This window comes from Herpailurus yagouaroundi, unplaced genomic scaffold, assembly GCF_014898765.1.
Source record: "Herpailurus yagouaroundi ecotype Mexico unplaced genomic scaffold, PumYag 163, whole genome shotgun sequence".
NCBI classification, from domain to species: domain Eukaryota; kingdom Metazoa; phylum Chordata; class Mammalia; order Carnivora; family Felidae; genus Herpailurus; species Herpailurus yagouaroundi.
The window spans coordinates 15417592-15445092 of NW_024412404.1; the positions used below are offsets into that span (position 1 = coordinate 15417592).

The 27501-nt window shown below is 33.5% G+C and overlaps 1 protein-coding gene across 4 annotated transcripts in view; it reads left to right on the forward strand.

Annotated features, from left to right (window-relative positions):
- Positions 1-27501, forward strand: part of ADK (adenosine kinase) — a 530009-nt gene that overhangs the window by 334305 nt on the left and 168203 nt on the right. For all 4 annotated transcript variants that reach the window (XM_040485454.1, XM_040485456.1, XM_040485455.1 and 1 more), the window contains one exon: positions 11472-11642. In XM_040485454.1, coding sequence (XP_040341388.1) covers positions 11472-11642 — 171 coding nt within the window. The remainder of the gene's footprint in view (positions 1-11471; positions 11643-27501) is intronic.

The following is a 27501-nucleotide window of genomic DNA, read 5'->3' on the forward strand; positions in this document are numbered from 1 at the left end:
AAAACAGATTAGTGTTGCCAATGGCTAGGAGCAAATTTTTAATGAGTAGAGGGTTTCTTTTTTGGCGTGATGAAAATGTTTTGAAACTAGAGGTGATGGTTGTACAACATTCTTAATGTACTAAATTACACTGTATTCTTCACTTTAAAATGGTTAATTTTATGTTCTATGAATTTCACCTCAATTAACAGTTAATTTTAAACCTGTGTTCTACTTTTGTTAATGCCTCCTTCATTTATTTTTTCAAGTAAGCTCTTTACCCAATGTGGGGCTCAAACTCACAACCCCAAGATCAATAAATAGTTATATATTCTATCAACTGAGACAGCCAGGCATCCCTGAATTCTATTATTTTTGAGATGGAGGGCCTCTGAATATTATCCACCCAATCTTTTGTTTATTTTTTGTAAATGAAAAAACCGAAGCTCATCAAGATTAAATATATTTCTCAAATGTTTGAAAGTAGCCTGTCTAAAACCTAGACCAGAATTTCTAGTCCAGTCGCTTCTTTAACTATCACATGCTACTCTATTATCTGTTACTATTTTTTATATTTTAAGGGGACATACTACTCCAGTTTTTACTTCTACGTAAAAATAAAGACAAAAAAAAAAAACAACATAGCTCATATGTGCCACTCGCTTTTTTAAAATGTGGGAATAGCAGTGTTTATTTCAGTAATTTGCCAAAAAGTAGGCCAAAGTTTGAATTAGAAGAGCACTTCTCTCTGTAATACCTTGACAATTAAAGAAGCCACCATATATTTTAATTGTAGTCTACAGTTGCCTGGTTTGTAAACCTCAAACTTCTATCATGATTATGATTTTTTTAAAAGCAATCTCTGTGCTCATTGTGGGACTTAAACTCACAACCCCAAGATCAAGAGTCACTTGCTCTACTACCTGAGCCAGCCAGGCACCCCAATTATGATTTGTTTTTAAAAATTCAAAACTTGTCATTGCAAACATTTGTTAGCTTGATTAACACATTCCACCACTTCCTCTACTAGGGAGAAGCACTGAAGGGGATTGAGGGGTAGGGATGGGAAGCAACAACAACTAAAATAAGATAAAACAGTATCCTATGGAAATTGGATGTGATACTCAAATGTAAGTGAATTGTGTTGTCTTGGTGCTAGCTAGAAAATAGTCAGATGTTCTCATTTCAAGATAGGACGTTAAGAAATGTAATTATAGTTTCATTCTCTCTCTAAACCCACCTTCAATTTCTTCATGCTCTGTATTATTAAGAGGAAGCTAACTCTCATTACTGCCCTACATTGGATTTCCTGTCAATGTTCTCTTCAACATTCTTTTTATCTGAGTAGTTGTTTTCATTTCCACTTAGTAGTGTATATTTCTTTTTTTTTCCTTTAGTTCAGGAGTAAGCAAAGTATGTCTCTTGGGCTGGATTTTGCCCACTGCCTATTCTTGTGAATAAAGTTTTATTCAAACACAGCCATGCTCATTCTTTTATGTATTGTCTATAACTGCATTAGTGCTACAACAGCAGAGTTTAACAGTTGCAATAGAAATCATCCGACCCACATCCTAAAATATTTTCTTTTGGGCCTTCAACAGAAAACACTTACAAACCTTGCTTTTGTTGACCAAGTGGAAGGTAAAGAACAGATTCTAGTGAGTGAATAAATATCACCAGCAAATGAAAGTATATAGGAAAGTATAGGATTTCTACTTAGGCTAGCTGGAAGACCTATGTGGTCAGATATTATATATCCATAATATAGGTAATACCTCTATATTAATCATCAGAGGTAATATAGGAAAGATAGATTACTTTAGAGGATTTTTAATGCCATGTCAAGAGCTTAAATGTCTTGTTAGGAAATGAGCCATTTAAGGTCTTGGAGCAAAGAAAGGAAACTGTTCCAGTAGTGTTTACAAAGTAATGAGGGCATATTAATGGGAAATTCATACTAATGTTGTATTAATGACAAAGATGGCATAGTTGGAAGAGTTACTAAAGAGTTAAAAATTGATATGGCATTAAACATTGGATTTGGGGACAAAGATAATAATTCTTAAATTTACACTTTATTGAGCATAAAAATGAAAAATTATTTACATATATTTGGAAGGTGAAGAGCTAATTTTTATAGAAGGGTTAGGTTAGGACAGAGGGATTATAACATTACATAGGATAGAAAACAAATGAAAATTGATGACTAGGTATCACCATTATCAAAGTTATTGGGGCATCCCAGCCACAGGCAAGTTTTCATTGGCTGTGTTGTACTTTCAGGATATCCCACTGCCATCATCTAGTCAGGGGCCATCTCCGTAAAATCCTCTTAGCTCTGCTCCCCAGAATGCCACCTGTACTCAGATTTACTTCTATTGTCTCATGCATAGTAAACTATTTCCATTTTCTAAATACTCTGAATCATACCCAAGAAGGACTTTAGCTCGTTCAAGTAAAAATGTTTATCACAGTATTTTCTTCAACTAGAGCCATAGTTCCCAAGCTGTACACTGAGATACCCTAGGGTACTGCAGCAAATTCACAAGAGTTCTGTACTATATTTATCTCAGAGTAATGCACAGTTTCAACATTAGATAGCGATACATTCCTTTGGGATGATATCCTATCTTTGGGATTGGTTACCATGATTAAAAAACAGCAAGTACCTCCTGAAAATCAGTGCAGAACAGGAAATGAGGGTTACACTATTCAATTCAAATCCAAGGCTTAAAGAGTTGTGCAATGCCCATAAGCACCATATCATATCCCATTAATAAGTCTTACGGTTTTTTGGAAGTAAAAAGTATTTTTTAAATTTATATGTATGATTTTCTTAAGCCAGCTATTAAGTTGTTTCTTCTCAGTACTTATTAGGTTATTTGGACCTGTTAAAAAAAAACAAACAAAAAACCCCAAAATAAATAAAAATAGAAACTAGAACTGTTAGGTATGTCTTAGAGCACCATAGGAAAAAAAACATCACTTATAACTTAAGGGTGCTGGGAGCTGAGGAAGTTTCAGATCGTCTGAACTAGAGAGTTGTCCAACTCTAAAATGAATATAATCTTCTCTTAGGATATGAAAACGCAGCTGTCCTTTTTCCTTTTCTTTTTTTCAAAATAGCATCTCAGTTACATGGGAATCTAGGTAGAGTCTCAGTAAAAATTTAATCACATATTTTTAAATTATTTGTACACCATACACACTGCTTTGTACTGGAGCCAATATTTTAAAGTATACTTGCACTTAAGGTTACAGTCAGGCAAGAGAGGCTAGGCAAATGTAAGTTGTTTAAAGATAAACAAAATAAAATTGTCTTATTTATTTCATAATATTACATATTATGGACGTTCAAAGAGGAATGAGTACATCTGTTGTTGAACAAAGACTTTGTGGGATGAAATTTAGATTTACACAGACCTTGATGAAGGAGTAAAATTCAAACAGGTAGAGGTAGTGGATATTTCAGATAGAGGGAACAACATAAAGATTCAGAAGACTTATTTCAGGAGAAGGAAATCATTCTGTATGATTGAAGCAAGGACATATGTTGTGGAGTAATAGAGGTTACAGCTGGTTTACTGTGTAAGTTGGAGTATTTTGTGGAGAGTTTTGAATGCTAGGGTGTGAGGCATTTGGATTTAATTTGCTAGGAAAAGAAGAGTGATTAGGGTGATTAGTCTGTCAGCAGGATATAGGATGATTAAATCAAGGAAAGAGAGGAGGCAGACAGAGCTTTTGGAAAGGCAGTGATGGATTTTGTTTTATGTATTTGTATTTCAAAGGAAATACCAAACTGTATAAGGATGTTTAAGAGCATACTTCTTGTTCAGCATTGTAACTCACAGCTATAAGGTAGAATTCACCATTCGTGCAAAAACTAAAACTTTCTAATGTTCTTCATAGTACTGCAGAAATAATAATAATAAAATGGAAATATATGTGAAACACATACAACATGCCGAACATTGTATTAAACATTCATTTAATTCTTACAACAACCTTGATAGGTGTTACTATTCCCATTTTTCAGATGAGAACAGTGAGGCCTCAGTTAGTTAGATAACCCCAAATCACAGTTAAATAATAGTCTGATGGACAAAACTGTTAAAAATAAGTATACTGTTGGGGTGTCTGGCCAGCCTAGTCTGTAGAGCACGCAACTCTTGTTGATCTCAGGATCGTGAGTTCAAGCCCCATGTTGAGTGTAGAGTTAGTATACTGGTTTGTTTAAACTCGCTCGTGCTGAGAATTGAGTGGATCCTGTCAGATTATTTTCATTTGGCTTAGACATGGCTCCTCTCTTATTATTTTATTTTTCATATCATTCCTTATCCCTAATCCCATTCCTCTTCTCACCATGGGAACTCTAACGTGTTTGATATGAACTTTATATCCTTGAAAATGTATCATTTTTTAGATGCATGATTACAATATACACAATATATAAAAGTATGAACTGTATAGCTTGTTCAATCTGATGTATATATTTCTAGTTTATTGCTTTTAATCTCTATATAATAGCGTGCATTTACCACATTTTCCTTATCTTTTCCCCTAGAAATGGACTTGCAGGATGCCTAACACTGCCTTTCACTTTCAGCAAAGCTGTGATTAATATCCTATGTATGTCCCCCTAAAACCTATCTTCTTTCCACTATGTCTTGCTGCCTCCTATTACATGCTTTTTCAGGGGATTATTTCAGATAGAAGAAAAGCTAACTTCTAGGCTCATGGAATAGTTAAGATTGCAGGTATTCTAATCCCTAAAAAGATTAAAATATATTGGAATGAGTGATCTCATTGCTGCTTCCAAAAGGAACCATATAGGCAGGAAGACCTAGGTAAACTATTTTGTTCCTTTGAAGCATTATATTGTCAGTGCTAACAAGTATTTGCTAGTGTATTTGTTCTGGCTTTTTCTTTTACTGATTCCACTGCTGTCATTGGTAGGAAGTAGTATACATCATAACTTTGTAATTGTAAACAATTTACACATTGTCTTAATGGTTGTCAAAGTCAACATTTTCCTTAAAAGCACATAGGAACTGTGCTTTGTCATAATTCATATTTGATCTTCCCACCCCTATAAGGAGATACATTTTACACTCTGGGAGATTGATAAAACATGTAGATCCTTTGAAGAAGAAGAAAACATACTATATGGTTGGGTGTGTGTGTTGTGTGTGTGTGTATATATACACTTTTTTTTTTTTTTTTTTTACTTCTCATTTATTCATTCTTTCAACCTCATTCTCTGACAAGTGTTACTATGGCGCCTCCATCCTGCTATGGAAAACAGACTAAATATGTTCTTTAGAACAGACAACAGTTATATGTCTTGAGAAACAGCATCTGGACTCTGAGCCCTCTCTTATCATTGGTAGTCTAGGTTGGGGGCATTCTTTTGGTTGTCTAAATATTTTTCTGTTACCACACATCCTTCTTACTTTCTCTTTTGCTGTTATGAATAGTGATTTATATTTACCAAAGTCACTAATCTCATATTTAGTTTTTTTCTTTCCTTTTTCCAGCCATCTACTTGAAGAAATAAAATGGACTTACTTCTAGCTATTTATCTGCTCTCATTCTTATTTATTGAATTAAGCTTCTCACCATCTATAAACAACTCTTGTTTGTGTAGCAATTTACTTCAAATGATAAAATATTTTGTCTTTTAAGTAGTTTTTATCAGAAGAGAATTGAACAGCATCACCAAAATTTGAAAAATAAAAAAGTATTAAAATTATCCATAATTTTTTCTGCTCACATTTAACCATTTTTACTGTGGGTGTATTCTCTTCTAGTTTTGTCCTTTTGATTTAGTGTAGTTTATAACCATATTTTGTACACACTATTTGTATGTCTTATGTTTCATTTAACATTTATCTGATGTAAACATTTCCCACTTTTCTACTTAGTTTTCATAATCATAATTTAAAAATTTTTTCATATTATTTTCTGGAGGAGCATTGTCCAATGGAAATAGAATAAGTCACATATAGTTGAAAATTTTCTAGGAGCAAATTGAAAATGTAGAAAGAAACAGGTAAAAATAACATTAATAATGTATTTTATTTAATATATCTAAAATATCTTTCATTTCAACATGCAATTATATAAAATTATTATATTTTTGACATTCTTTTGTTCATGCTAAGCCTTTGAAATTGTTGTCTATCTTAAATTTACAGCAATCAATTCAGTCAGTAAATTGTCAATAATCAAAATGAAATGTAGCCCTACCAAAACAATAAAATTGTTTAGCAGAAAAATATTTTCCACTGCTTCTATTTCTAAACTTCAATATATTAAATTAAAATTTAATTTCCACAGTTGGACTAGCCACATTGCATATGCTCATTAGCTACATGTGGCTTCTTACATTTAAATTAAAATTGAATAAAATTTGAAATTCAGGTCTCCAATTTTACTAGCCACATTTTTTTCTGAACTAGCCACATTCTAAATGATCAACAGCCAGGTTTAACATAGGTATATATGCCAGTTCTTTCTTGACTATTTGTTCCTCTATCATTAAGCATTTACATTATTTCCAGGTTTTCAGTAAAATAAATAGTATGCTGATATGTTGATAAATGTGTATTTTCCCATATTTTTGGATTATTTCCATAATGTAGACTCTCATAAATAAAATTATTGGGTCAAAAAGTATGAATTTGTTTATGGTTCCTCATGTGTATTCAAATTATTTTCTGAAAAACAGTGTTAGTTGTCCTCCCACCAGCAGTATTAGTATATTAATTTCACCAACCTTTCTTCATCATTGAAGAACCTTTTTTCACCATGTTATTTCTTTAATTGCTAGTGAGGAATACTTGTCTATGTATTTATTTACTAGCATATTTATTTTAATGGAATGCTTTTTGATGTTCTTGGCTCATATTATTGGTGTCCTAATGTTTGTTTAATTTTTAATCTATTTTTAAACTTCTTTATAGACTAAAGATATTAACTCTTTGTCATATTTACTGTAGACATTTTTCCTGGTCTTTTGTCTGATTTTTTTTTAACCCCTCCAAGGATTGGAAGAGAATCAACTGAAAGTCTTAATTTTTCTCTAGCAAATCTTTAGATAATCTTCTCTCTTTAGGCTCAAAAGTCATTCCCACTCCAGAAGTTTGATATTTACTTCTGTTTTATTGTAGATTGTCTATGTTTTTTAAGAAAGTAAAAGAAAACTCTTTGATCAAACTAGAATTATATAGTTCTGTATTTGCAAGAAAGGAAACTAAATTACACGTTTTTAACCTTTAGTCAAAATCCAGTGTTTACTCATTATTTATAGATCAAATTCTGACCTACATCTACTACTACTACTACTGTGTTTGAAATTTTATGCATATATATATGTAGATAGGTTCGAATAGATTGTTTTGAGTGTTTCAATATAATATGATCTATTTCTGCCCTGTTCTATTCTAATTAGAGTATTTTTCTAAACAAAGGGTCTTTTTTCTCCCTGTATTCACAATTGATAATTATAAGGCATGGTTACTCTGTGTAACTTTAGTCCATTTTTAATCAATATTTTTGTATTTCCAAGAGTTACACATCCTTAAATTTTACAATGTACATGCATACGTGTGCGCGCGCGCGCACACACACACACACACACACACACACACACACACACACACATCTATTCCTCGGGTAATTGTTAATGGAAATAATAAAAATAAATTTGTGCACTTAGGTAAGGACAATTAAAAAGAGCCCCAAATGATTGTCCTGAATTAAGGTATGTACTGGCAAAGAGCAAGAAGAGCAATTCCTTTCCTTATCTTTTAGTGTATTAAACAGTTTAATTTCTTACGTTCTCTTTTGTAGTAGTTAAACTACACAGAGAAATTCTTAGAGTAGTTGGATGACAAATTTATGTACAAATGATTCTTGAAGAACGCAGGAGCTGGGGGGTGTCAAACCCCAATACAGTCAAAAATTTGTGTATAATTTTTGACTCACCTAAAACTTAAGAACTAATAGTAGTTAACTACTGTTGACTAGAAGCCTTACTTATAACATGAACAGTCTATTAATATATATTACAATAAAGTAAGCTAGAGAAAAGAAAATGCATTAAGAAAATTATACTGGGCACTTGAGGGGCTCAGAACATCTGACTCTTGACTGTGGTTCGGGTCATGATGTCACGGTTTGTGAGTTTGAGCCCCGATTCAGGCTCTGTGTTGACAGCATGGAGCCTGCTTGGGATTCCCCCTCTCTCCCTCTGTCTCTCCCCCTCCTCTGCTGGCTCTCTCTCTCTCTCTCTCTCTCTCTCTCAAAATAAATAAATAAACTTAAAAAAAAAAGAAAATGATAAGGAAGAGAAACTACATTTATAGGACTATACTGTATTTATAAAAAAAACCCCACGCGTTAGTGGACCCACGCTGTTCAGTCACACGTATTTGAGATTTCTAAGCATTAAGTTTGGCTATGCTAAAATGATTCTTTGGCTCCACCTTTGTCTTTTGCCATCCCTCTCACTCCTGCCTATTTGTTCTGTTTTCTTTTCCATTTTAATGGATAAAATCGTCTTGCTTCACTCTCAATACTGATTAATATTATCAGATTTCTTAAGTGTTAGAATCTGATTTGCTTTTGGTTGCTCATAGGGACAAAGAGTAATAGGATTAACTGTTGTATAAACTGAAATCCCTAATTAGAAAAATCATAAGATTTTATGGATTATACAGAGTATTTTTCTAAACTCTAGCCATATAAACTATTGGCCTGTTTTTATTACAAATCTGACACCTGAAAAAAATTTTTTTATAATGGCACTGTTTTTATATTTGGTGATAATACAGTCTAGAACATATGGCCTAGCAAAGGATATAAATCAAGGAAGAAAAATTATGGTTGGCATCAGTTTTAAGTCTTTGCACTATAACAGAACACAAATCCTAAATTGTTTAAATACTAAATATTTACTTAAAGTAAAACAAGAGACTATTCAAAAATGGAATTAATTTAAATTGTGAATTTTCCTCACTTACAAACTGATAGTTTTTTGTATGTTCTTTATAAAATTAACAAAATATAAGTTATATTGTCCACATCACAATAATCTTGTGTTGCATTTTAAAGTAAAACACACATACAACATACACACTTTTGGAATGAGGCCAAATTTAGACTCCAGGGACATACTGTTCAGTACCTTAAATTACAATCAGATGTATTTTAGCACAGATCAAATTTTCAGTCTGAAGTTGGTGAGAAGCCTAATTATTTGACCAGGTTACTATTTGTGTAGACCATTCTATGGCTGTCTGTGGTTAATCCACAGCTGGCAGAATGCTAGCTCTGGGAGGTTTTTATTTCATGCTGGAACAGTTTGGGGAGAAATGGGAGGGGGGTTAGCTTTAAACATTCCTCATTAAATGAAAGACTAAAAAGCAAGTACATACATATTACTATGGAGACAAGATGCTATATAAACTGTTCATTTTAATTCTCCAAGTGACAAAAATAGCAAAGGAAACAGCTTGGATGTTCATAGATTGCAAGTGACATAGTGGTTGGTTAAAAAAGTGAAGTGAAAACATTCAAAAAACAATGTTACCTAAGACTAAGATTTGTTATCTTTTAGAATAGTTGAATATTGGTAAAGAATTAATGAAATGGGATTTTTAAATAATATAAAAATATGTTATAATAGGGAAACATTTTTATTAGAATTTAATTAGCAATACTTTAATAACAGACAATTATACTATAAAATTCTCTCAATACCTCTGAGTTTATCAGGGCAATAAACCCTTCAAATTCAAGTATACATGACTCCTGCCTCAAAATTAATTTTTTAATATTCTTTTAAAATTCTAATTTTTATATAATAGAAAAGAGTTTTTTTCTTTTTAAAGTATTTAAAGTTTGCACGATGGAAATGGTTAGTCCTTCAGTTGTAGTTGAGTATTTCAGTAGCCTTTTTGTAATTTTAAAAGAAGTTTCCGTTACATTTTCAAGGTTATTTCTTCCATTTACAAGCTAGCTCTTCTTTCCTTCTTGTTCCCATTGCCCTTACTTCCTCTGGTTTCTTGTTCCTTCTAATCATCCTCCCTATCTTGCTTCTTCATTCTTCTGTTTCTCCCATAGATCCTTCTTGTTGAAGAGCAAAAATGCTCAAACTTTCCCTATTCTTAAGAGCAACTCTTCCAGTCTTCTTCCCCCCACTAAAATGTCTTTCTGCTCTTTTCTTTTCTATTACCTATTCAAACTAGGGATATTATCTCTGGTCCTTTGAATCTAAGTACCATCAAATATAAGCTGTCCTGGGGGACATTAATTTTGCTTACCTATTTTGCCTGTGTTTCAGATGATTCTATTATTTTTCATTGATAAACCATCCAAAATAATTTATAGCCTTAACCCCTGCTTTCTTATCATTCTTTCTTTAATAGCTTTTTTTTTTTTAACCTTTACACCATAAGCACTTAATCATCAAATCCAGCGACTTTTGCTCATACTTTCTTTCTCTACCCACTGATAGCTTTGGCTACCTTAAAGTATCTTCTTGAAATTTTCCTTGTTGGATTTCTCTGTCATCAATTCTGCTGACCTCATTTGCCTTCCTCTTGTTCTCTCCTTTACGATTTTCTGTTTGTCTTAACTGTTGCTGTCCAGATTAACTTTCCTTTAAATTTTTGTACAGGCTTGTTATTCCTTTCTTTCAAGGAAGACATCATTACCCATCATCTGTCCCCATGCCATCTAATAGGCTCCTGACCTGCCACTGAAGGCCTTTTGTGTTCTTAACTCAGCTGGCCTTTCCGACTTTATCGTCTGTTGCTTTTTGTGTATTCCTTCACTCACTTGTGCATCATTCAAACCAATTTCCTATGTAAGCATCCATGTCTGTGATTATACTTTCTTTTATGTAGAAAGCATGACTATGTTTTTTAATTAAAATATTTTTCTGTTATTACTGAATTATTTTCTCATTACTTGAAAATTCTAATTTAGAATCTTCCTAAAAAAAAAACCCTGTAGGTGTTTCATAAGCTAACAAGCTATGATCTTAGGAAACTAATTTTATTTTTTAATAAATATAATGTCACTTATAAGAATCCAAACTGTTTCTAAGAAGCTACAAGGATCCAATCTGCCTTCATTACTGTTTTTCTATTTTAAATGTAATTATTATATTGAATAAGGGCTTTGAAATATTTTTTTCTTATGTGGATTCCCAGGATTCTTTCCATATTTAGTATACAAATCTAGTATGAAATAAGTTATGTGTTATACTCTGACATAATGGCACATATTAAGCATATTGTACTCATATGATAGCTTTTTTTCTTCTAATCAGATGTTGCTGTTTTCTGCCTTGCATTTTATAACTGCAGTTTAAAGTTTGTATTATGTAGACTTTTGCATTTTTTATAGATTTCTATTATTCTGACTGAGAATGACTCTGGAGATGACATTTTCAATTTCCCCTCCTTTTTTTCTTTATCCAGGGCTTTTTTCTTACAGTTTCCCCAGAGTCGGTATTAAAAGTGGCTAACCACGCTTCTGAAAACAACAGAATTTTTACTTTGAATCTGTCTGCACCATTTATTAGTCAGTTCTACAAGGAATCATTGATGAAAGTTATGCCTTACGTTGACATACTTTTTGGAAATGAGACGGTGAGTTACTTTTTAAAAAAAAGAAGTACCTGGTGGTTTTTCGGGGTTTTTGTGCGGGTGGTTTTTCTCTCTTTTTTTTCTCTTTTTGGTTTGCGTATTAGTTTAGAAATATATCAATAAAAACTGAAATATTTGCATAAATAGAATTGAAAATTGCACAACAAAATGTCTTGAGTTTGTAATTCAGGATTTTTAGTGTTTCCTCTGGTACATATTAATTTCTATCATAATAAAAAATTGTCTCTTAATGGGTTAGATTATTGAGGTTTATAATTTACATATAGTAAAATTAAATTTTACTGTACATTTGTGAGCTTTTGAAAATGCATGCCTGACATGTAGCCATGACCACAATCCAGATAAAAATCATTTTCATCACTCCTTTCGGTCATCAACTTACTTGTTTCTGACCAGTAAAATAATGTTTTCCTCTGAAATTTTCATGGATTAAGGTAAGGGGCATTTGGCCTAAAATTAATATTTTATGAATTTAAGTATTTATTCAACGTGTGAGTCTATTTAATAGATTATGGGTAAATGTTGGTATAATTTGTATTAAATTTTTTATTAATAATATTATTTTTGCTAATATTTGTATGTTGTATTTGAAGGTGATAAAATGGGGTTTAATTTAAACTTTTACAGGTCTTTTGTTTACTAAAATTATACTTTCTTTCATTCTAAATTAGAAAATGGGTTTTTTTGCTCATTTAGTACTTACAGATTTTGTTTAACCTGTAGACTTTAAACATCCATAAAACAGGGGGGGAAAAAGAGAGAGAGAGAGACCTTCAGTATATCTTCTTGTGACCTGGGCAGTATCACTTAACTTTCATGAACCTCAGGTTTTTATGTGTAAAGTGAACATGTTGTACTAACTAGTCCATTTGGATTTGAATTGTATAGTTGTAATGTAGTTTGATTATATTCACTGATTTTGTACCTAAATAAGATAACTGTTGTCTGTGTAGAATAAAATAAATTTGTTGTGGAAATAATTTATGAGATCCCCTTAGTGGTTTACAGAAAATAATATGGTGTGAATATCTTCAAAGACACTTTGAAGGGAACTACTACATTCTCGATGATTCACAAACTGATATAATGGCAAGAAATAGTGGTAATAGCCTTGAACTGTGTATCTGCTAGAAGTTTCACTTGGTTAAAATCTACATTTCACATTTCCTTTATGGCTGATTTTATTTTCTGAAGGATTAAAGGAAGTAATTAGGAAAAGTGTTAATCTGGCCTTTTAAATTAACATGGAAGAATTGGTCATCAGTATGGTTGAGAATCCTTGGGAGAAATTGATACTGAACTCAGAGTTCTTTGTAGTCAGAAAAGATGAGACTGGCAATATTTAAATATATGCTCTGTATTTTAAGAAGAAAAATTTCTTAAACTTTAAAAAAAAATAAATATCATTGCAAAGAATGAGATTTTAGAACCAAAGACAACCTGAGATGATTGAATACCATCAAAAATTCAGCTCTGATTTTATAATATCAAGTGACCATAATTAGGAAGAAAATGGGGAGGAGCCTTAAAAACATTACAGAGCACAGAAAATTCTTTAATAAGAGCTCACATTTGTTAAACACGTGTAAAAAAGATGGAAAGCATTTATAGAACCAGAGAACAATGCCAAACGTTTGGCATAGACATAGAAGAATAGAAAAGAACAGAGGCCCAAGATTATTAGGTTTGCAGAAAATGCTGATGATATCAAAATGGCCTTCACTTAAAAAAAGAAAAGTCTCCAAATGCACACAAAGAACAAGACAAAATAATTGGACTTCATCAAAATTAAAAACTTTTGTGCATCAAAGGACAGTATCAAGAAAGTGAAGCCCAAAGCCAGCAAAAGAAAGGAAATAATAAAGATTAGAGCAGAAATAAATGATACAGAAACTAAAAAAAAAATAATAAAAGAACAGATCAATGATCTGGTTCTTTGAAAAAATAACTAAAATTGATAAACCTCTAGCCAGACTTATCAGAGAGAAAATAAGAAGGACCCAAATAAATAAAATCACAGATGACAGAGGAGAAATAACAACCAATACCACAGAAATACAAAAAATTAGAGTATGATGAAAAACTATATGCCAATAATAATTGGACAACCTGCAAGAAATGGATAAATTCCTGGAAATGTATAAACTACCAAAACTGAAACAGGAAGAAAGAGAAAACTTGAACAGACCGGTAACCAGCAAAGAAATTGCATCAGTAATAAAAATAAATAAATAAATAAATAAATAAATAAATAAATAAATAACCAAAAAACAAAAATCCAGGGCCAGATGGCTTCACGGGCAAATTCCACCAAATACTTAAAGAAGAGTTAATCCCTATTCTTCTCAAACTATTCTAAAAAATGGAAAAGGAAAGACGACTTCCAAATTCATTCTATGAGGCCACTTTGAAGTGCTGAATCACTATAATGTACACATGAAACTAATATTATATTACACTGTATGTTAACTAACTGGAATTTAAATAAAAACTTGAAAAAAATTTTAACAAACTGAAAGCCCATGGAATGAGAGGAAATATTTGCAATGATATATCTGGTAAGGGATTAACATCCAGAATATATATCTCAACAACAAGGAAACAACTCAATTCATAAATTGTCAAAGGACTTAAATAAACACTTCTCCAGAGAAGATATACACATGGCTAATTAAGCACATGAAAAGATACTCACCATCACTAGTCATTAGAGAAAACCAAAATGGGATACCACTTGATACACATTAGGATGGTTATTTTCAAATATATGGAGAGGAAAAAAATATTGCCAAGGAGGTGGAGAAAATGGAACCCTTTTGCATTACTGAATGGAATGTAAAATGCTGCTGCTGCTGCTGCTGCTGCTGCTGCTGCTGCTGCTGCTGCAAACAATTGGGTGGTTCCTCAAAATGTTAAACATAGAATTACTACCATATGATCCAGCAGTTCCACCGATAGGTATATACCCAGAAGTCCTGAAAGCAAGGATTCAAGTACTTGTATGTCAATATTTATGGCAGTGTTATTCTCAATAGCCAAAAGTTGGAAACAAACAGAAAGTCCCTCAACAAATGAATAGATAAAATTTGGTATATACATAAAATGGAATACTATTCAGCCTTAAAAAGAAATGAAACTCTGATACGTGATACAACATGAATAGATCTTGAAAATGTTATGTCAAGGGAAATAAGCCATACACAGACAACTGGATTTTCCTATAAAGACTCCACTTATATGAGGTACTTAGTCAAATTCTAGAGACAGTAGAATACTGGTTGCCAGGCACTGAAGAAAAGGGGGAATTGGGAGGTTTTTTTTTTTTAATTTTTTTAATGTTTATTTTTTAGAGAGAGAGGGAAACAGAGTGCAAGCAGGGGAGGGGCAGAGAGCAAGAGAGAGAGAGAGAGAGAGACAGAATCCAAAGCAGGCTCCAGGCTCCTAGCTGTCAGCACAGAGCCCGACGCGGGGCTTGAACTCACGAACCGTGAGATCACAACCTGAGCTGAAGTTGGACACTCAACCGACTAAGCCATCAAGGCGCCCCAAGGGAGTTATTTTTAATGGTTGCAAAGCTTCTATGTGAAATAACAAAAAAGGTCTGGAAATGGATAAATGGTAATGGTTGCACAGCATTATGAATGTACTTAAGGTCACTGAATTGAACACTTAAAATAGAATGGTGAAATTTTATCTTACATATATTTTCCCACCTTGTTTAAATAATTAATGCTACCAACTAGTAAAGTTAGACTAGGACTTATAGACTAGTAGAGACATTATACTGTTATAATCTATATATAGTATAGATTATTAAAAGAATCATTTTTCCCTACCTAGAAGAGGAAGTTGTAAAATGACAAGCTACAAGTCGTGTCTGGATAAATTTTTACTTTTTTTTTAATGTTTATTTTTGAGAGAGAGAGTGTATGCATGTGCACAGGGGAGGAGCAGAGAGAGGAAGACAGAGTATCTGCAGCAGGCTCTGCACTGACAGCAGAGAGCCTGATGCGGGGCTCAAACTCACAAACCATGAGATCACGACCTGAGCCGAAATGCTTAAGCAACTGAGCCACCGAGGAAAATAAATATTGGATATGAGGCAATTAGACATATTTGGTGTTTTCTTGAACCAGTCTCAAAAAGTCTGCTGATAAATAAATAGATTTCTGGTGATACACTTCAGTGTTTACTCTGAGCTTTGCTCAGCTATCAACTATTCAGATAAAGCTGTATTTGCAGAGAATGCAAATGCAGAGAATGCAGATAATGCAATACCTTAACAAATATCAAGTAAGTTGAATGTCAAAATGAGACTTTTGAAAACTTTAATAAACTGGAGATACCAGTTGAGTGATGAAAGTTAATAAGGATAAGATTCCATATTTGATTATAAAAAACAAGTGTGGCATTGTTTGTTTTTTTCCTTTAATCTCATCTTCATTTTTCTCCTTGAATACTTTAGTAATAAACTATCTTTAAGTTTCCAGGGGAAAAAAGGGACATTGTATTTCTATTTCTTTTTAATGTTTATTTTTGAGAGGTGGGGGGAGGGGCAGGGGGAGAGAAAGGATCCAAAGCAAGCTCCACGCTGTCTGTGCAGAGCCTGACGCAGGCTTGAACTCATGAACCGCAAGATCTTGATCTGAGCCAAAGTCGAAAGTTTAACTGACTGAACCATCGAGGTGCCCCAGGACAAAATGCAATGAAGTGTAAAATAGATTTCTCAGGGCATGCAAGTAGGTTTGTTTTATCTTTCTTTCTCCCTCTTACCCCAGAAACAACAATCAAATCTGTGCTTACTGTAAATTTTCAAAATGTCAACTGTTAGTGGCAATCAAAAGAATGAAATCTTGCCGTTTGCAACAATGTGGATATAACTAGAATGTATTATGCTAACCGAAATTAGTCAGAGAAAGACAAATATCATATGAGTTCACTCATATGTGAATTTAAGGTACAAAACAGGTGAACATAAGGGAAGGGAAGCAAAAATAATATAAAAACAGGGAGGGGGGACAAAACATAAGACACTCTTAAATACAGAGAACAATCTGAGGGTTGCTGGAGTGGCTGTGGGGGGATGGGCTAAATGGGTAAGGGACATTAAGGAAGACACTTGTTGGGATGAGCACTTGGTGTTATTCAAAGGGGATGAATCACTGGATTCTACTCCTGAAATTATGATTGCACTATATGCTAACTAACTTGGATGTATATTATAAATAAATAAATAAATAAATAAATAAATAAATAAATAAGTTCTAGTTCTTGAGTAAGTAAAAAAAAAACGTCAACAGCAAAAACAAAACACGCTTGGCTCTCATTTTCAGAAGGTTATACACTATTAATGATGCTTTAAAGCTTTTCTGATAACTTTAATATTAAAAATTTTTAAATGCCTTGTCCACCAAGGTTCTCTCTTCACATTGATCCTTGTGAGACCAGAAATAAATGAGGTGATCCCTATGATTACTTAAGCTTACTGCTTGGAGAGAATTTCCAGGCTACTATATGACCTAGCTATTCCACTCATAGGTATTTGGCCAAGAGAAATGAAAGGATATGTTCATATAAAGAATACACAGGGGAGACTGGGTGGCTCAGTCGGTTGGACGTCTGACTCAGGTCACGATGTCACGGTTTGTGACTTGGAGCCCTGCGTCAGGCTCTGTGCTGACAGCTCAAAGCCTGGAGCCTGCTTCAAATTCTATGCCTCCCTCTCTCTGCTCCTCTCCTACTCACACTTTGTCTGTCTGTCTGTCTGTCTGTCTGTCAAAAAATAAACATTAAAAATTAAAAGAAAAAGAAGACATACGCAAATGCTTATAGCCATTTTATCTGTAATACCCAAAGTCAGGAAAAAACCCAAATGTCCATCAGCTGGTGACTGGATAAACAAATTATTATCTATCCATACTGTAAAATACTACTCACCGTTAGAGGTGAATTATTTATACATGCACCAACATGGATAAATCTCAAAATATATATGCTGAGTGAAAGAGGAGATGCCAGACAAAAGTACACTATATATGATTCAATCTAAATTAAATTCTAGAAAATTCAAAGTAATTTGTAGTGACAGAGTAGATCCATGGTTGCTAGGGATAGAGATGTACTGTGAGGCAAAGATTACAAACGGATATGAGGAAACTGTTGGAAATAATGGATGTGTTCATTATCTTGATTGTAGTTATAGTTTCAGGACTTGATATATGTGTCAACACTTACCTAATTATTAACTTTTTGTTTGTACAGATTATTAAATGACAATTATATCTCATAAAGCTATTTTAAAAGAATGTATACTGTGTGATTCCATTTATAGAAGTTTGAAAATAGGAAAAATTAATCTAGAGTCACTCAAATAAAAGTCACTCCAAAGAACCAATGTTAAAATGAATAAATATCAACTTATTTTTTTAACTGTGTATCAAATTTCTATTATTTCCATGAAAGATTTCCTTATATTTCAATAGTATTATCAAGCCAAAGGAGGAGTACTTGATAGTCCTGCATTTTAATCCTGACAGACTATTAAATATTATCATACACCACCATTAAATAATGCTTTAAAATTAAAAGTGTTTTACACCAAAACCATTTCATCTACACAATCTGTGGCTGATTTTCTAATGCATGTACGGTTTCAGCTTTACTCATAGAGATTACTCCATTTTTGTTATGTGGCACTGGTAGTGTTACTAGGACTGTTGATCCTATTCCTCTCTTAATTAAGTTTTACTTAACTAACTTGCTTAGATAACATGCAATCCTCATTCTTTTGATAAAACTTAACAAGTAGTCTATGAAAACAAAAAAACAAAACAAAACTTAACAAGTAGTTCCAAGTAAATGAGGGAGAATTCGTGGATATTAGGCCATTCTCTGGTATACCACCTTACTTCTTTCCCCACAAACTTCTTTGTTTACCAGGACTCACTTTATTTGTTCCTAAACCTTTTTAATGCAGTTTATCTTCATCATATAATTAATTATTATATAATCTCACAAAATGAGAATGCAAATAGAATAAGAATTAGCTTAATGAATTAAAAGTTGCTCTTGAATTAGATGTGGGCATGAAAATGATAAAATATTAAAAGAAGCAAAAGCTATAAATATCTACACTCAGGAATGGCTTGATAAATGTCTATGAGTTTTCATTCTGCTTTAAAGAACTGAAACTGAAATCATAAACTATGAATTATGGATCTGGTTCCATAAGAAAGACTCTAGAATATCAGCAGACACACACTCAAAATTTTGACCCCACTTTAAATATTAGCAAATGATATATATTTATATGTTAATAAAATGCTTAGATTTTTTCTTAATATAATCAATTTGCTGATTTATTAGGCAACTACTATTCCTTTAATTTCCTCATTTTAAAGTGACAGATTTGTGTGGAAATACTAAAGGATCCTTTAAATTTTTTCTTACAGCTTAAAATTAAAAAAAAAAAAAACAACAACTAAGGATTCATTTTCTCACACATTCTAATATTCAGTAAAACTGACCTAATTTATTCTAACCAGCAAAGTCTTTGTTCTGAATCTAAAATAAAATGCCTACCGTATTTTAAATAGTTATTCTTTTTCATTATTCATTTCACAGACTCGACTATAGTACCTTTCAAGCTAGACTTTTCTCATTTCTCAACCCCACTATTTCTTTTCTCAGATTTGCCCAGGGAAAACAATATTCTTCTCCAAGGAATATTTGCAAATATTTGGTTGGGCAAATCCAGATACAAAATAGAAGTGTCCACAGGAATAACATTGCTGCATTAATGTGTTAAAAACAAAGTATAATTATTAAGTGATATAATTTACTTTTTTTCTATTTTTTCTTTCAATGTGGTAAAAAAAAACAACAGAAAATTTACCATTTTTAAGTGCACAATTCAATGGCATTAAATAAGCCCTCAATATTGTGCAGCCATCACCACTGTCCATTTACAGAACCTTTCCATCATCCAAACAGAAGCTGTATATACATTAAACAATAACTCTCCACATCTCTAATTACCACTATTCTATGAATTTGCCTATTCTAATTTCCTCATCTAAGTAGGATCACGAAATAGTTGTCTGTGTATGACTTATTTCGCTTAACGTAATGTTTTCAAGGTTTATCCATGTATCAGAGTTTTGTCTTTATTTAGTCATCTGTTGATGGACATTCAATTTGGTTTTGCCTTTTGGTTTTTGTGAATAATGCTGCTATGAACGGGTACAAGAATCTGTTTGAATACCTGTTTTCAGGACCTTTATTCTATACCTAGAAGGGGAATTTGCTGGATTGTCTGATAACAATTTTATGTTTAACTTTTTGAGGAACCATCAAATGGTTTTCCATAGCAGCTGCACTATTTATATTCCCTCCAGCAAAACTCGGTAGTTAACAATTTCTCTATATCCTTACTAACATTTATTTCCCCTTTTTTTGACAGTAGCCATCTTAATGGATGTGAAGTAGCATCTTTTTGTGATTTTGATTTGCATGGCTTACTTTTAACAGATTCAGAAATGCACAGAATCAAATTTCTCTGTTACCTCAAAATTTTTGGTGTCCTGTTACAGTGCATGTTGTACTTTTAAACCTCACATCTGAATTTGGCAATTTCTTCTTAGGGTAGTTTTGAAACTACTCTAGTATATAAGGCCTTTAAATATGACATTGTATTTTTAACTTGTTTCTGACATCCTCAAAGTTTAAAATACTTCCCGTCAGCAACAACCATTTGTTAGCTGGAATCACGTGTCATCAGCTCAATAAAGGACATTTTACATGCAGGTAATTATATCCATTGATGCCTGCTAATGCTAGCTGCTTTGTGGTCATTATCTAGCAATATATGACTAAAGAATTTGATTATTCTTCTTGTTTTTCATTTTTATTAAATTAAGAAGTTTTTTTGAATAGTGTCATTTTGCAAATGGTTCTTAGGAGTAATACCTTTCAAGGCTCCATAATCACTAGATAATTAACCTGCCAGGATTAAGTACACTCAACTTTGCCTCAGGATGCTTAACTCTCAAATAAGGTCAGTTATCTCATGATAATAACTGCTTTGTCAATAATTAACACTTAATTCCACAGTAAAACATCACATCACCCATAGAATGCACTTTAAGATAGTTTAAATAATAAAATACAGCTTGAAAATTGGGCAGAAGATTTCAGTTTAATTATTTCAGACAGATTAAGGATGATAATGTTTTAGATAAAACTCCCTCACATACCTAGTGTTTTGAATCTCACAGATGATTTCTATTTAAAGGTTATTTGCTACCTGTTTCATCATTTTGTTGGCAGTATGCCCATATTGTACATTATCTTGCAGGGAGATCTATTTTAAACCTCTTGACCCTACAGAGAGGATTCACTATATTAAAAATCTCTAGTATAGATCAGGAAAACTGAAATTACGCTTTCCTGAGTGATGATTTAACTTTTTAAAAATGTATCTATTTTGTCAATGAGTGAGTTACAAAACAGTGAATGAAATTCCACAGTTTGTTGATGTGGTTGTTTGTTATTGCTGAGTAGCTCTTCAATCATGTTTAGCACAGTGATATGCAGCCGAACACAGGAATGCTATTTGCAAGAATACATCAGGACATTTTTAAGGAAATGTAAAATTGGCTTTAGGTATTTGAATCCATGTTTTCTAAACCTGAATAATGGCTGCATCTCCTTATATATAAACCCTTATAATCTTTTTACCAAACCAGATGGAATAAGTTAGGTTTTTCTTCTCTGTCTACCTATTGAAGGGTGGGGGCAGGGAGGTGATTTTATTGGTATTTATTGTTTACATGGTTAAATCCATTTTAAAGCCATTGATTTTTTTTAATGACAAAAATCATTTGAAACCAATGGTGCTTTTAAGTATAAATAAACTTTGATTAGCTCTATCTTATCTGAAGTATTTTGTCAGGTTTTGTATATCTGTAAAATGGAACTTATTTGCTATTTCAATATGAAAATCTGTATAAATATAAATTAGATGTGCCACATATGGTAAGTGGTATACATGAATATATCTTCATTCAGATGATTTCTTTGTATAGGAAAACTTCTGTTCTTTGTAAAGGTATTATTTTTAATTTTTGGAAGTTCTGTGTCTCTTCAGTCTATGCATATTTTATTCTAAGAGGACTTTTTTAAATTTTTATATCTTTTTGTCAAATTGAAGTCCTTAAGATACATGATTTCCAAACATTTCCAGAGAGCCAGCCTGTCACCGGATCCATATTCTGACAGAAGAGACGGGTTTTTCTTTTCCTCATATCAAGGTATTCCCATCGTGTATGTGGGTAATAGGACTGTATCTAAAAGTATAATTATTCCTTGTTGAAGAATTGCCTTGTTTCTTTCAAGAAAAAATGGTCATTACCTTCTTGAGACTGTTCATACAGATCTTTCAATTCCTCTTTCTTTGCTATAAGCAGTGAGAGGAGCCTTTGATATAGACAAAATCTAAGGTTATTATAAGATCAGTCAAGGGGCACCTGGTTGGCTGAGTCCATTAAGTGTCCCACTCTTGGTTTCAGCTCAGGTCATGATCTCAAGGTTTCGTGCATTCAAGACCCCCATCGGGCTCTGCTCTGGCAGCAGGGAGCCTGCTTGGGATTCCCTCTCTCTCCTCTCTCTGTCCCTCTCCCACTTGTGCTGTCTCTGTCTCTCTCAAAATAAATGAATAAATTTAATACAAATTTTTTTTAATGTAAAAAGTAAATGTTTAAAAAAAACAAAAGATCAGTTAAGGAAGGTGGAAAGAGCTTCCAACTTCAGCTCAGGTCATGATCTCACAGTTTGTGAGTTTGACCCTCACATCAGGCTTCCTGCTGTCAGCACAGAGCCACTTTGGATCCTCTGTACCCCCTCTCTCTGCCCTTCCCCTGCTTGTGTGCACTCTCTCTCTCTCTCAAAAATAAATAAACATTAAAATAAATAAATAAATACTTATGGTGCTCTTATAAAATTCTGACATATTTACATTTCCTGCTAAGGATAATGAAGTTTCAATTAAGACAAGGGTATGGCACCATAAGATTGCTATTTAGCTTCTGGATTTGACTTTCTCCTTAGGGTCTTTCTAATAAATATATCTGGTCTGGAAAAAAAAAAATGAGATTCACTGTAGCACAAGGGAGGTTCCTAACATCAGTGGTATGTTGTAAAGATGTGCTATGGGAAGGATTCAGAAAGAGCCAAAGGCTATGTAACTATGTGATTTGCATCTCTCTTCCTTCCTTTCTACTTAACTCCTTTACTCCTTTTCTGTTTGGATCCCCACTGATATATCCTTCCTTTCTTACCCTCTTTCTCTCCCTCCCTTACCAACTACATTGCCTATCCAAAGAGGAAGGTTTTTAAATCCTTCCCAGACTACCATCCATTATTGATAAAAAAGCCCAATAACTTGAGATAGCTCGAATTGCTTTGGAGACAATCATATTTTATGCAATAATGCCATAATACCATGTTACTTAGTATTTCAATTAATCTTTTTATTTGCTTGTTTCAGTTACTGTACTACAAATTTGTGACTCTTATAATATTACCTATCTAGTATGACATGATATAAAAGTAATGAGTTACTATTTAAAGTTCTTATTTAATACATTTTAAATGTCATATTAAAATTATTAAATAAAATTGACGTATCCCTGTACGTAAAAACTGTAGATTTAGGGATGCCTGGGTGGCTCAGTCAGTTAACCATCTGACTCTTGGTTTCGGCTCAGGTCATGATCTCGTGGTTTCATGGGTTCGAGCCCTGTGTTGGGCTCTGCACTAGCAGCACAGAGCTTGCTTGTGATTCTTTCTCTCTCCCTCTGTCTGTCTCTTTGATTAAGTGACAACACACCCCCATCTGTGCTGTCTCTGTCTCTCTCAAATAAATAAATAAACTTAAAAAATATTTTTAAAAATTTAACAAACAACTAAATTTATATGACAGTGGAAGGAACACTGGACTTTATTCAGAAAATCTGGTTTTTGGCTCAGCTTGAATTTTTTCTGTGCCTTTCTTCTTTGACATTAGGAGCCTAATTAGCAAAATTTAAATAGGTTCTGTAGATTAGTAGTAGTGTTTTATCAACAGTTATTTCTGAACTTTGATGATTCTGTAATGGTTATGTAAAATCTTCACCTTTGGAAAATTCCTAATGTCTTTTGTCTGATTCACACCCAAGCTAGGTTCCTACATTGCATTCAGTTTTCATGTTTCCGTAGTCTCTTTAATCTGGAACAACTTCTCAGTTTTTCTTTGACTTTTAGGAATGTGACTCTTTTGAAGAGTACTGGCCTGTTATTTTGTAGGATGTCCTTCAGTGTAGGATAGGCTAATAGTTCCTCTAATTAATGAAAATTTTGGCTAGAATACCTCAGAAATGCTGTTTTGTCTTTTTGCATACTGTATATCAAGATTTCAACATTTCTCATTACTGGTCATATTAATTTTGATCACTTGGTTAAAGAGATATTGACCCAGTTTATGCACTTTAAAGTTAGTATTTTTCCTTTTGTAATTTAACTAGTAAGTATCTGGTGGAGAAATACAAGAGACTATGTAAATATTTTGTTCTTTCATTATATTTTCACTCACTACTTTTAGCATCTATTTGATGGTTCTTGCTTCCAGTAATTATTGTGGTATTTGCCAAATGATGATTTTTTTTCATGTAAGGTAATTTTTTTGTGCTTCATCTTCTCCTCCAAGTATTAATTTATTAACTTCTTTTCTTCAGTATAATTTATGGATATTTATTTTATTCCATGAGTTCCAATCCATTGCAGTCATTATGTTGTTTTTCCAATTGTCCTGACTTTGGTCATCCGGAGCTTCTTCATGTTGGCTCCTTTGTTCTTTTGATGTGCCCTCATTAATTTTGAGCACTCTACTTTCTGGTGCCACAAGTTGTTCCAAGTTCATCTTATATTTTCTTTGTCTTAACCCTGGCGTCATCCTATCTGCCTATCTGCCTGTATCTCTATGTATATTTAAAAATGTGACACCAGGGGCTCCTGAGTGGCTGTCAGTTAAGCACCTGACTCTTGATTTCAGCTCAGGTTGTAGTCTCACGATTAGTGAGATTGAGTCCTGTGTTGGACTTCACCCTGACAGCCCAGACCCTGCTTAGGATTCTCTATCTCCCTTTCTCTCTGTCCCTCTCCTGCTCATGTGTGCTCTCTCTCTCTCTCTCTCAAAATAAATAAAGAAATTTATAATAAAAAACATGACACCGTAATAATACCTCAGATTGCAATCCAACACCACAGGGTTAAAGCTAACCTTCCTTTTTTCCTTATTCATATTTCCTTTCTTCAGTAAGAAACCTGGCTTTCATTATCTGCAATTTAATGACTTATTTGCTCACATCTAAAGTATATATAAAGTAGTTTCAGAATTGCAAACCCACCCTTAGGAGAAGGTGAGCATTATTTGCAGGTAGGAGGGATATGAATTGTGGGCTAGAAGACAGACTGTGATAGGCAGTCTATAAAATGTCCCTCATTGATTCCCTTCCTTCCTCCTAGTATTCACTATCTTATGTAGTCCCCTCTCCTTGACTGCGGAGCTGGGTATAGTGACTTGTAACAAATTGACTATGACAAAAGTGATAAAAGTCATTTCCAAAATTACATTACAAAAGTACTGTGATTTCTGTCTCACTTTCCCTCTCTTGTTCTCTCCCTGGGAGCCCTCACTTTGGTTAAAGCAAGCTGCCATGTTTTGAGTAACCCTAAAGAGAGACTCACATAGCAAGGAACTCTGGTCAGTAGCCAGGGAGGGCCCGAGGGCTACCAACAGCCAAAAGAATGAGCTCCCTTAAACATGAGATAACTGCAGCCCTGGCCTATATTGTGGTTGCAGCCTTTGAAAAGACCATGATTAAGAGACACCTAGCAGGGCGCCGGGGTGGCTCATTCAGTTGACTCCAACTCTGGATTTTGGCTCAGGTCATGATCTGATAGTTCTTGAGATCCAACCCCATATGGGGCTCTGCACTGACAGTGCCTAGCCAGCTTGGGATTCTCTCTCTTCCTCTCTCATTCTCTCTCTCTCTCTCTCTCTCTCTCTCTCTCTCTCTCTCTCCTCCTCCCCAACTAGTGCTCTCTCTTTCTTAAAATAAATAAAATAAACTTAAAAAAAAAAAATAGAGGCACCTAGCTAAGCCAGCCCTGGATTCCTTATCTATAGAATCTATGCGATAAGTGTTTGTTGTTTTAAGCCACTAAATTTTGGACTAATTTCTCATGCCATAATGGATATCTAATGCTTGCTATGCAAAAGAGATTTATGAACTAGATATTACTTTTTGTGTAAAGTCTTGTCTTTAGCTTTCATTACTCAATACTTTTTTTTTGAGGTGACTTAGATTAGTTCTTTTTTTTTTCCACAGTCCCTCAGGGTGGTTATGTCATTTAATTACAGTTGTATCATTTATTGCTATTTGCATTCTATTAAGATTCCCCAACATTTTGAATTACTTTAATTTTTTTAAGTATGTGAAACATTTACATGGTTTTAAATGCCAGAACTATGCAAAAGAAGCTTACTTATAAGTGTCACTTCCCAAGACCCCATTTCTCATATGCTTCTTTCCCCCTTCTCTCATTCTTCCTACTGTGTTTCTTCCCACCTACCCTCTGTCCTGTAGGTAATTTTTAATTAGTTTCTGGCTCACATCCTAAATTTCTTTTAGCATAAATTAGTGCCAACATGTATATTTTCTTATTTTCACATATCCCTTTTTTGTTACATGAAATGTAGTACACTGCAGGTTCTCTTTGCATTTAGCTTTTATTTGCTGTTGTTAATTTTATCTTGGAAATCATTCCATAAAAGCTCAGAGAGATCTTCCTCACTTTTTTTAATAGCTGCATTGTACCTCATCGTGTGAATGTACCAGAGTTTATTCAATCACTCTCTTTTATGTGGGCATTTAGGTTGTTTCCAGTATCTCGCAGTTAAAAGCAATCTTTAATGAATAACTTTATGCACTCATATTTTTATGTTAGAGATATTTTTTCATGGTAAATTCCTACAAGTGGGATTGTTAGGTCAAAGGGTAAGTGCATATGTGGTTTTGTTAGATGTTACCAAATTGCTCTCCAAAAGAGTTATAACTGCTTTCATTCCCAATAGCAATGCATGTGAATGCCTGTTTCTCATGTAGTTATTTTAACATTTGGTTATCAGCTGTTTGTAAGACTTAGCCATCAAATAGAATTCACTAAAAGGGTAAAATTCTAGTCTTATGTCAAAGGGGCACTTGGCTCGCTCAGTCGGTAGAGCATGTGACCCTTTATCTCAGGGTTATGAGTTCAAGTCCATGTTGGGCACAAAGCTTACTTAAAAAAATTATTTTTAGTTGCTGCAAGAATTAAACTGAGCTAAGACTAGTATGATTTAGCCCTACTAGCCAATTCATTTTAGCACCATAAAAATAATCCAAGAATTAAAAAGTGAGCATCCTTTAAGGTACAGGCTTTAAAGACTTATTCATTCATTTTTGCTTGTTTGTTTAAAAACATTAAATGAGGGGCGCCTGGGTGGCGCAGTCGGTTGAGCGTCCGACTTCAGCCAGGTCACGATCTCGCGGTCCGTGAGTTCGAGCCCCGCGTCAGGCTCTGGGCTGATGGCTCGGAGCCTGGAGCCTGTTTCCGATTCTGTGTCTCCCTCTCTCTCTGCCCCTCCCCCGTTCATGCTCTGTCTCTCTCTGTCCCAAAAATAAATAAAAACGTAGAAAAAAAAAATTAAAAAAAGAAAAAAAAAAGAAAAAAAAACATTAAATGAATATGAATGAATCCCTAT